Below are 12,308 nucleotides of genomic sequence, written 5' to 3'. Positions count from 1 at the left end.
CCTGGAAAATAACAAGATGTAAAATTCATGCTGGACATAAAGATGGAGAGTGAAGGAGTTATAGAGATTATTTAGATGATTCATTTTTTGCTGCCAAGGAACAACACGCTTGTCGTATGGGTAAAGGTTTTTGCTTTGAAGGATTGTGTAGAAATGAACCACAAATTCATGGCACCACTTGCTGGGATTTTTCTGCTCTGTATGATGGAGAAAGTAGCCTCTTTACCACTAGCCTGGCTGAAAAAGTGACATCAAGTGACATTGGTCAGATGATTACTGTTGTCTGTGATCTCCAGGAAAATTCTGTACCATGATCGGAAGAGATGAGTCCACATCACGCCTTGGGGTCATCCCATGTGCCATCTCCTGGCTTTTCAAACTAATCAACAATAAAAAATCTAAAACAGGGGGCAACATCTTTGTGTCAGTCTCTGCTGTGGAAGTCTGTGGGAAGAAAGAGACCCTTAGAGATTTACTGTCAGCAGTGGACAACTGTACTAATGGCCCTAATCCAGACATTTGCCTTTTTGAGGACCCCATCAGTGGAATACAGGTAAGATAAAATAGAAAAGGAGGCAGAGCCAATATTCAGAACAAGAGACTGTTTGTTATTAGTATTAAACTAATCAACAATGTCTTTGGTTGGCCTAATGTTTTTTGAGCAACTTCGATGGACATTGGACATAATTTCCATTTACACAGTTGTCTTTGTGAATTTTAAATATGCATTATATCAAGCTTTAGTTTTAAACATTAATATCATTAGAAAATATTAGATTAATTAGTTATTTTTTTGTTGATTGAGAGGCCAATTAAAACAGAGGAGACAGTTTTATTAGAATGTCATCTGTGCATTGGACTACGAGAATTGATTATTTATCTCATCTCTCCAGCTTCAGAACCACAGCGTGATGAGCGCTCCAACAGCAGAGAGAGCCGCCTTCTTGCTGGATGCTGCCATTGCCTCTCAGAACAACAACAGGCCTGACCGCTCTCATTTCTTCTTCATATTGTACATCCTGCAGCAGAACTCTGAAGATGTCAGTGAGTGCTGTTCTGCTCTAGACTTCGCAAATGTATTCTGTTGGTTTGATTCCATAGGCATTAACACTCCAAGGACTTATTCCATGCCTTAATAACATATGTTTACTCAATAATAAACCTATTAGCAACTAGTCATGTCTCTGATTTATTGAGCTGTAATAATTCGTATAATTTATTATGATTCTGTTTTGCAGTGTGTAGTAATCACAGCAGATTAACCTTGATAAACCTAGATGGATGGGCTGATGAGACCATGAAACCCTCAGCTCCACTGTCCTTTGACCTGAGCAATGTATTTTCTTACTTGAATGGTGCATCCAAACAAGTTCCCAAACAGTATGTTACATTTATTGTTTATGATTGTTTATTATTATAATTATTAATATTATGAGAACAAGAACATTGAGAAACAATTAGATTAAACAAAGTCTCTTAAAACAAGTCTGAACATTAACCTGTAGCTCGTATATCGCTGTTACTTTATACAGTTAAATCATTCATAAAATGTATACATGATTAGCTCCATACATTTGCATATCAGTGTTCTCATATGTGCAGGGACAGTAAATTGGCCATGCTCCTTCAGGAATCTCTTGCCAATATCAACTGCCAAACAACAATAATCGCTCATGTCTCCAACATGCCAGAAGCTTTGTCAGAGGCTCTTTCCACAATCCAGATAGTCTGTCACATTCGTAAAATGCAGAAGAAGGCTAAGGTATGCATTAATACTTTCAATTGTGTGTTTGTCATTGTACTCTGAATCATGAACAACTACCATTGTCTCAGAAATGTAGGCCAAGCTCTCCAGATGGGAAAAGTTTACGTAAAGAAAAGAAAGCACAGCATCGAGATAAGCTAAGAGCAAGTTATTCTTCTGACACACTGAACCCTTATCAATCACTGCAGCATTTCAAGGCTGAAATGGGCAAACGCTCAGCCAGTGATCATTCCTGCGATACTGTAATTCACGTGGATCCAAACGGCCACATACTCCCCATGATGGGTCCTGCCAGTGAGCTTCAGAAATCGGTAGCAATAATTCCATTCATGGACACCACCATAGGTGAACCAACGGATTCTTCACCCAAACTCAAGCAGCAAACTCCTAAATCCCTGCTAAAAGAGTTTCGAATCTTGCAAAGATCACAGGAGGAGAAAGAGACAAAACAGTCCAACATAGCACAACGACAACCAACAGGACGAGACTGTCTGAAATGTAATACATTTGCAGAGCTTCAGGAGAGACTAGGGTGCATTGATGGAAGTGACTTGGCAGGAACAACAGCTACTATGAAATCATCTGATGAAATCACATGTAAAAGGCAAGTGGAAAGAGCTGGTTTACCTAATAACAAAAATCCACAACAATTGTATCCAAAGGACAACAGTTCTTTTGCAGTCAACCAAAGTAAAGCAGATAGAGTTGAGCAAAACGATTTTTGTGAAACTAGTGCAACAAATCATAGAAACAGCTCTCTACAGCTACTACTAGAAAATCTAGGAGGTCCAAATGAATTTTCGTCTCTACAGTCTGAAATCAGGACTTCTCCTGTTGGCAAGAGTTCACCAAGGTCATCTTCATTGTTCTCCTTGTCTACTAGCACTGGTTCTCTTGTGAAACTCCCCCTCAACCAGAGTGACCTCCAACCACAGCAATCCCCAGAAGGCCAGAAGGAGATGAGGGCGACTGTCACTGTAACAATTCAGCAGCCCTTGGATGGAAGTGGGCACGATGAACTGGTGTATACGGTTGTCGAGGAAGTGCCGATCAGTGGAATGGTGGAACGGGGCAGGACTGAGAAGGTCATCAGCTTTGCAGATGGACACTCTCTTCTGGCCCTGATGTCAGACTCACAGCCAGTCAGGATCATTAGCAGCATAAGTGAAGATGCATGCACCCCAGAGTTTGTGACCCAGAATGAGACATCAGATATCAGAAGGTCTAATCTACAATGTTCTAGCAATCCTGATAATAGTGAATCCTATGTGTTTGCCAGTTCTTGCTCTGGGCCTGTTTCATTGGAAGCCAGTGAGGCCCATGGGTTTTTTAACATAAATCCAGGTAAACAAGCTGATCTGAAAGACACTGGTTATGTGGAAACATGCAGTGAGTATCAGGACATACGTTTAAATGAAAAGGTTTTAGACAAAATACCTGCTGATGAATGCCTTTCCAGACACAACAGTGGAAATGTAAGTATTCATTCCAACACCTCTAGGAGACACAATTCACTGGCAAAAAAGGATCAAGACACTAAGCACATGAAAGGGAAAAAACAAAATGTTAGCTTAAGTCCTAGTGGGAGTTCAAGTCCCACGCAGTTCCCCTATGAGTTCAAACAAGAAACGAGGACTACAGGGATGAGAAGCAACCACGCAAGCAGACACTCTAGAAAAGATGAAGCCATTTTATCACTGGCTACTCAAAGGAGGCTGATGGATGGTTGTGAGACTAACAGTTTAGAGAATCACAAGACGTCCATCAAAAACATGCAAGTAGCAAGTCTCCAAAGAGATTGGAACAGTCTCAAGAAACAGCATAGCTTAGAAGATTTCTATCTTTCTAACAGAAACAAGACTTTCAAATCCAGCCGAGAAACAGCATCCACTCCATGTAGTCCGAGGGAAATGTTGGGGAAAAGGCAGTCCCATGCCTGGCAGGGAAGCTCAGTAAAAAGGAAGGATGATGTCTTGTTTTCCTTGAACAAAGAACAGAGCTCAAATCAGAAGAAGAGAACCAACATCCAGCCCAGTTTGACTAGAACAGCAGTACTTGAAAACACAGCAACTTTTCTTTGTGGAACTATCGGTGATAAACAGAACAAGAAAAGGCCCATGTCCCCTACAGAAGAAAGCAGCATGCCTTTTAATACAAAATTGGAGCTGTTAGCAAACAGGCCCAATGGTGCTAATAAATTACATTCAGAGGTTTCTGGCTTTTATTCCTTAGAGCATGGCAATACTGTGGATTCAAGTGTTGTCGCTCAGGAAAGTTTTGAGTGTGACGGTTTTTTGACTCAGGGCAACAGAATCATCAGAAGGTACCCAAAGTTTTTAACTCTAGACAACTGTGTTTGTCACAGCATTCCATCTCAAACACCAAATTCTAATCTATCTAAATCCTCAACTGTTGGCAAGCTTATTGTGTCCAGTCATAAGGGCTGCAGACAGTCAGCAAATTGTACCAAATCTCAGAGTTTTTCCCAAAAATCCACAAGGGACACTTTGAGGGAATCAAGTTTGTTACCTAAGGTCCAGTGTCACTGGCCATCCCAAAAGTCCCGCGATCTCAGCTCAAGATTGGCTCGCCAGTCTTCACTGAATGCTGTGAATGGCCAGATATCTGATGACTTTAAAAGTACAGACTATGCAAACAGTGTTGGGCAGGAACACTCAGATTCTGGGAGCAAAGAAAGTCTGAATGAAGAAAAGAACATTCCTTCCCCTTACAACAGACTGACTGCCCCTCGGACGCCCAGCCACTGCAGTGGCCATGCCAGTGACACCACAAGCATTCTGAGTGGCAAGCTTCCTCCAGCCATGGGGAAAACTTCTTTGTTGTACAACCGCAATAGTGTTGTTAGCAGTGGATATGAGAGCTTAATGCGGGACAGCACTGGCAGTAGCACTTCCATCAGAGACTCCAACAGTGACCGCAGCTGTTTCCACAGCTTGGCTAGGAGTAGCAGGAGCTCCAGGAGGAGATACAACACAGGTAAGATTTAAAGCAGCTACACACTGTTCAATTTCATTGCCAGGGCTCTCAAGTGTCACTCATTCAGCATGATAGTCACTTTTTTTAGCACTTCCACACATTGTATTTCTAATTTGGAAATTAATATGCCACAGCACCTAATATTTCTTAGACCGCGGCTCCGCTGGGGTCCCAGAGCCCAACCAATCAAAAAAAATTAAATAAAGAGCCTTCACAATATCCAAAAAATAGCAATATTGTATCTGGGTAAAGTACAACACAACCACCAATGAAAAGGTATCCTGGAATTCTTTGTGTGATTCTTGTTACAAAATATATGACCCCCATACATATACACATAAAACAGATCCATAAAAAAGGAAACAGATCCATAATCAGAAGGTTTGTAGTTCAATTCCCAAACTGCCAAGGTGGCACTGAGGTGCCAATGAGCAAAGTATCATCCTCACACACTGTTGGGCTGCCCCCTGCTCACCAAGGCTGATAGTTAAATACAGAGGACACATTTCGTTGTGTGCTGTGTTTCACAATGACAATTACTTTCACTTACAGGTGTGGGAGGATGTTCTCTGTGTCTCTGTGTGGATGACAACATTTGTGAAAGAAACTGAAAAGCGTTCATGTGTGGACGGGCCTAAGTCACCGTCTGTTTTAATGTTAAAACAAGTTGTTTGACACAAACAATGACAACTTGACTGATGCAGAATACTGCACAGATAATTAACAGTGTCTGTTCACTGACACCCCTGGAATGTTATCTTGAAAGTGGAAAGTCTTGAAAGTCTGTGGCGTCACATTCCTGCATTGCAAACCAGACTGTGCAACATTTCTAGTAACCAATAGATTTGATTAAAAATTGCCTGTTATACTGTCTATTAAGGTTCCTGTCAAAGACGTCCATCTCACGACTCCCTCTTGTCTATGAGGAGATTAAGCAGTGGCCCTAGGGTGCATTGGATTGACAGGAGTCCTCCAAGCTCCTATGAGATTAAAGTTTATGAAATTGATAATGTGGACCATCTGCAGAAAAGAGGAGTCTCTGGGAACAAAGTGAGCATTAATTTGGTCTTACTACTAATCAGTTACTTCAAGGTCAGTAGTTATGTCTGAGTGAAGAGATGCTTTTCATGTTTTTGATTTCAGGATGTTGTCTGCTTCAGTGCTAAGCTTAAATTCTTGGAGCACCGTCAGCAGAGGATTGCAGAGGTTTGGGCTAAATACAATGCCCTTAAAAGAGAACTGGACTTGGCAAAGCATCATCTAATGGTAAAACCAGTGCAATGGACCCATGAGTGTAAGTACATAACATTAATGGAATGTAAAGGAATAATGAAAATAAAGTCAAAGTAGGAAATGTAGTTTTGCTTGTGTCAAAATGCAATGCACTCCGTCATTTAAGGTGGCCATTGTTTTGAGTTTACACAAAGATGCATGGTTGAGTGTAACATCCTTTGAAATTAATCAATAAACCTATTAATGACAAAAGATATCATGTTTCCTATTATGAATGGAAATAGAATTATGATTATGAGAAGTATAGAAGGAATAGACCCGAGGGAATAGACTTGGTTTTCAAAAGTGTTCAGTGCTATACACAATGGGAGCAAAAGGACTTATTTCACCTTGTGTAAGCTCATTCATATGACCCTCCCACATCCAGCTGCCTTTTTGCACATTTTGAAGTGACAGGTACAAAATAGAGCCCTACATGATAAATACCATTAAATACTATGCTGCATTCTGGTGTCAGAAGTAAAGTGAATAAAACTGTAATTTGCAAAATAGTTTAGTTTTCAGTATTTGCTGTTTATTTCTTGTAAAACCTCCTGCAGTTGACCTGTGGCAGACATTTGAGGTGGATTCGCTGGAACACCTGGAGGCGTTGGAGATGGTCACCATGAAATTGGAGAGCCGAGTGAATCAATGCAAAGCTCGGGTGATGATGGTGACCTGCTTCGATGCATCACCAAGGCAGCGGCAGAGAAGACGATGCCGGGCATCAGCAGATCAGAAAGGATATTTCAAGTTATAATAGTGCTGATTTATCACACCATTCCTAATGACAAGTAGACTCATGTAAATACCACATACTGTGGTGCTACGTAAGCTAAAACTTGAAATTTAAAAACTGATGACAATTATGATACATTACATCTTCATAAATATCATCTAGAATTATCGTGGTTCCTACTTAAGATTAATCATCAGTGAAAGAATGCATCAAACCAATGTCACACAAAGTCTTGCACCGTCAACATACTAGAAAGCACTGGAATGCTTTCCCATAGTTTTTAGAACTGGGACACACTGCATTGCAACACTGGTACACTTAATTAACTATGCTGCAGTCAGTGCACTGAGGGATAATGGTTGATAAAATTGAACATATTTGATTGAGCTGCATTTATGTCCGGATCTTTGTTCCACCAATCCATTTAATTTTTTGATGCACCATTGGGTTCAATGTCTTTGTGCATGGTTGGCCATTCAACAACAACAACATTAATTTCTTATATTGCCCAAAATCACATACAGTATGTCTCAATGGGCTTTGACAGGTCCTACAGTTGACACCCCCCACACTTGACCCTATTGCACACAAGGAAAAAAACCTCCATACACATAATAAATGCATACAAAGTAGTTTTAGATGGAACGTCAATCTATCCAAATGTGTTATGGTTTCATTGTACTTTTTTCTATGTATTCTGCAGTGATACAAATAAAAAATGTGTTTATGCAGTATGAAGGTAGTCTGCTGTAAATATGAATTCATTGGTGGAGGGAAACTCACTAAAGTAGCTCATTACTAAATAAAGAGTGCATTAATTGCATAGTCTACAATCCCTGCAGTCACTCTTGATCTGGAAAGTTCACCCCTTTCTGCTCCAGTTCCTAAATATTAAGAATATTTTTTGTCAGTGTCCCAGATGTGTGTAGGCTCCATCTGAATTTTATATGAAGTGGCTGCATTTATTTATTTATTTTATGTTTTGCATGCATGGCCTTTCATCCCTGAACAGTTAAATTGAATCCTGCTTCACAAATGTGTTATAGGCAAGTACTTGCATCAGACACAGATCTACATGAGGGGTTTAATGTACTGTGTGCCTCAGCATTTTACATGGCCTACACCTATATAGCTAACTTTGCTATAAGACCACTAGTAGTTGACCATGGTAAATAGTTAGGAGTTTTCATTAATAGACAGTTTGCATCATATCACAGTTCTACGCTGGAATCCTCTGAGAACCCATGACAGTGACCTGTTCTTTCACAAAAGCAGGTTATTGTAATCTTCATTTAAATCGGTCAAGTTTGGTGAGATTGGGTTGAGCTAATCAAACTCTAATCAAACCATGAATTTACCCATCATGGTAACCAACACACACACTATTACATTTCAGTGAAACTAGTTAAACAGACATTATTATGTCGCACCCTCCCATTCCCATCATCCTCCCAAGAGAAGATGGGGGCAGGAGGTGCCTGAAGAAGTCAGATCCTGAATGTTTGACACATTATAAGATGGGTTCTAAGAAGAGATCTGCACCAATAGAAGGCGCCAGAGCTCAAGGCCGGGTTCCACATTTAAACTGCCAAGTCAGTCGTGGATCTCGTCCTGTACCATCAGCACAGTTTACCATCTACTGGTGTGAAGCAGAAAGAGAAGCTGAGCGTAAAAAGTGCCACGATGCAATGAGAACATGCATCGTCACATTAATGTAGTTGCATTACATTCTGTTTTCTCTTTGCCTCTATTTACAGATTCATTTTTATTAAAGTTCTAGTATTTTAACAATTAAATATTAAATAGAAGAATGTTCCAGTCTGCACAATCAGACGCACAAAACTGGTTCTGAAGCAGGTGAGAGCCTGGTTAGCAGGAGGCATTTCTGCTAATTTCAGACTCAAGACTGTTTTGAATGGCAAGAGTTGCAAATGTTTAGGGAGGCTGCAGCCATCAGCCACAACATCAGTGAACATCACGTTACAGTCTTCACCAGACAAACAAACCAGAAGCTGTGGATGACTGCAGAGGTACCTGAACTGCTCAAAGCTCGAGACTGCTTTTAAAAACCACTTCACGGATGATGCCATTGCCACCACCCTGCATCTGATCCTCACCCACCTGGACAATAATGACACATACGCACAAATTCTGTTTATAGACTTCAGTTCAGCATTCAACACCATCATTCCTTAGCACCTGGTTGAGAAGCTGAGCCTGCTGGGCCTGAACACTTCCCTCTGCAACTGGATCTTGGACTTAATGACTGAGAGACCTCAGTCTGTCCGGATGGGGAACAGCATCTCCAGCACCACCACACTGACTACTGGAGCTACTCAGGGCTGTGTGCACAGTCCAATGCTGTTCACTCTGCTAATCCACGACTGTGCAGTGATGCACAGCTCCAACCACATCATCAAGTTCTTGCTAATGAGACCCATAGTGGGGTTCACAATGCCATGGTCCACCCACTCCATCCAAATGATAACCAGAAGAGACTTACTGAGGGTGGACTGCTGTGTCGAGCCAGATTCAGCCTTCTGTGACCTTTGGGAGCTGCTGTAGTCCTGCTGACGTGAAAGGTGGTACACAGACCAGTAAAGTATTTCATGTTAAATGCATATACATAAACACTTTTGTTATGGCTGTTTCTGGAGCATATCAGACATATCCAAAGGTGGTACAGCAGGGTTGGGGTTGGCATGGCTTGGGTGCTTGGTGGTGCGGGGGCAGGTAGAGAGAAGACGGGAGTGGGAGCGAGACTGTTCAGTGCGAGGGCAGAGTTTAAGTGACAGCTTGGCAGTGGGAATGGCACACAAAGCAGCAGCACAGATAGCGGTTACCATGGTATAGGCAGAGTGAAAGTATGCAGGCAGTATGATCATCTTTACATTTACATTTACGGCATTTGGCAGACGCCCTTATCCAGAGCGACTTACAACGTGCTTAAGTTACCATCGATGAAGAGATCAGTTCCGGTTCACTAGGACCCCAACAATGAATAAATCTATTTTATTCACTCTGTTGTAGTTTCTGTACACAAGTTCGACACCAAGAAAATTACAATTTAATCTAAATATTCTCTAAAGAGGAAGGTCTTGAGCTGTCGTTTGAAGGTGCTCAGTGACTGAGCTGTTCTGACCTCGAGGGGAAGTTCATTCCACCACCGAGGGGCCAAGACAGAGAAGAGTCTAGATGAATGTTTTCCTTTTACCTTCAGAGATGGAGGGACCAGGCGAGCAGTACTGGAGGCTCGGAGTAAACGAGGTGCAGTGCGAGGTGTAATAAGGGCTGTGAGGTAGGATGGTGCTACTCCATGTTTGGCTTTGTAGGCCAGCATCAGTATTTTGAACCTGATGCGTGCAGCTACTGGGAGTCAGTGGAGGGAGCGTAGCAGAGGGGTGGTGTGGGAGAATTTGGGAAGGTTGAAGATTAGTCGTGCTGCTGCATGACTGCCTTGTTCTACTGACTCTTGCCCCTTGTCTGTTCCTGTTCTGACACCAATGTTTATGTCCCTTGACCATAATTCAGTCCAGCACCCGGATTTGACTGCCCAAACTGTGAACAACCTCTAGTTGTAGAGGTCGGTAGCTGGAATCATCTTCAGGCGGTTGTTCACAGTGAGGGCAGTCAAATCCGGGTGCTTGACTGAATTATGGTCAAGGGACATAAACATTGGTGTCAGAACAGGAACAGATAAGGGGCAAGAGTCAGTAGAACAAGGCAGTCATTATGAAGCAAGGTCAGACAGATGAAGGTAGCGGCAACACAGTAATAAACCACAATGATGTGCGTGCACTAGACAAGATGGCCACCATATGTATATATGGGACGCTGACCCTGTGGACCTGGTGGTGACATGCCGGCTGTGACAGGACCCCCCTCTTGGCAGCATCAGCACCGGACAGGCCAGGAGCCTCCAGGTCAGCGTGTGGAATTCATGGAAAAGTGCCGGGTCGAGGATATCCTGAGGATATCCTGTTCCTCCCTCCACAGTAGAAGCACAGATTCTGCTCCTCCTGCATCTGATGTTCACAAGGTATGAGGGAACTTTGGGCTCATCCCAGTTGCATGGCTTCCTCTGGTGATTGAGGGAGGAGATCAAAGTGTTACATATGCACATGGGCAGTGTGCGTTTTGTGTGTGTTCCAGGTTGTGGGTGTTGCTGTAAGGGATTCTGGGTATACGGAAATAAAAGAGAAAAGAAGCAGACCGTGTGTCGTGATTCACTATCTCGACCTTTGTCACGTAGAAGGTGGATGGGAGCGCGAAGTCTTTCCACTGACTGTTGTTCGCTAGGATGCGGAACTCAATTGCATAGTCAGCCATGTTCAGTTACCCTGTCTCAGATTCATTGGTCTCATGGTTGTGGCTTGCCCCCCAGAGTTGCCCTGAAACACGACCTTGAGGCCTGCCTAATCTGCCTAAAATGCCTCCATCTTAGGCATGTTGCAGTCATTGGGGGAACACAGTGACCCCACATTCCTTCCCCCCCGAAATATTCTACAAGGTTCACAGTCTTTCAGGTTCTGAACATTTGTCAAACAAGTGGACAGGAAACTGAGCCAGTAGTTTGTGCATTTTTCAGATCACACCAAAAACACAACACTCTTGGTGGAGATGTTCTTATAAGAATATTCCAGCAAACTTCAGGGAAACATTCAATCACACTTTTATTTCGTTTTTATTACAGATAGCAGAAGTCTGTTTCCAGCAAGAAAGACTGCATCCTTTAATATATATGACACAACTTTTCACACGTCCTGAAAACCACATTTACATTGCGGTGGCAGGTGCAGTATGATTAACTTGTAACCTTCTTATTGTCTGACTTATGTATTGAAACTACAACAGAGTGAATAAATAGATTGTATTCATAGTTGGGGGTCCTAGTGAACCAGAATTGATCACTATTAGTAGCTACTGTACTGCTGCTATTACTCCAACTAAAAATTATTAGAATAATAAAATTGTTGTTGTGGGGTTGCATGATGGCATAGCAGTCGGTGACATAGCCTCACACTTTCAAGCTTGTGAGTTCAAATCACGGCTTGCACCGTGTTTTCTTTGAGTTTGATATGCAGTGAAATGCATGTGCAACTGCTATTGACCTCAGTTTTACAAATACTGCAAGTAATCGCAAAAGTGTTCAAGTGTTACAAATATGCAAATATTTGCAAATAAACAATTATTACAAATTAATGTTTTTAAACATAAATTATATGCAAAGAGTAGGGCGAAGGTGTACAAATGTGCAATTGCTTCGGAAGCGCTTCCCTGATTGCAGCAGAGAGAACAGTCCATTGTTGGGGTGGCTGAGGTCCTTTACTATCTTCCTGGCCCTGGTCCAGCACTGCTTGCTGTAGATCGATTGAAGGTCAGGGAGCTTGGTACAGATGATTCGTTCAGCTGACACAACCCCCCTCTGAAGGGCTCGCCAGTCCTGCATGGTGCTGTTACCGAACCAGGTTGAGATGTTTCGCATCAGGATGCACTCTATGGTGCAGGAGTAGAAGTTCCTAAGCACCTTTACCA

At 42.2% G+C, this 12,308-nt stretch overlaps 1 protein-coding gene across 2 annotated transcripts in view; it reads left to right on the top strand.

The window, feature by feature from the left end:
- The window catches only part of kif26bb (kinesin family member 26Bb), a 32,084-nt gene extending 24,725 nt beyond the window's left edge, over window positions 1-7,359 (top strand). For both annotated transcript variants that reach the window (XM_028953489.1, XM_028953488.1), the window contains exons 8-15: window positions 297-553; window positions 894-1,044; window positions 1,239-1,380; window positions 1,603-1,762; window positions 1,834-4,762; window positions 5,643-5,812; window positions 5,906-6,056; window positions 6,595-7,359. In XM_028953489.1, coding sequence (XP_028809322.1) covers window positions 297-553; window positions 894-1,044; window positions 1,239-1,380; window positions 1,603-1,762; window positions 1,834-4,762; window positions 5,643-5,812; window positions 5,906-6,056; window positions 6,595-6,794 — 4,160 coding nt within the window. In that variant the 3' untranslated portion in view covers window positions 6,795-7,359. The remainder of the gene's footprint in view (window positions 1-296; window positions 554-893; window positions 1,045-1,238; window positions 1,381-1,602; window positions 1,763-1,833; window positions 4,763-5,642; window positions 5,813-5,905; window positions 6,057-6,594) is intronic.
- Window positions 7,360-12,308: the final 4,949 nt, after the last annotated feature.

This window comes from Denticeps clupeoides, chromosome 14, assembly GCF_900700375.1.
Source record: "Denticeps clupeoides chromosome 14, fDenClu1.1, whole genome shotgun sequence".
Classification (NCBI taxonomy): Eukaryota; Metazoa; Chordata; class Actinopteri; order Clupeiformes; family Denticipitidae; genus Denticeps; species Denticeps clupeoides.
Note: the sequence above shows the minus strand (reverse complement) of the source record. Positions and strands in the feature narration are given on the sequence as shown.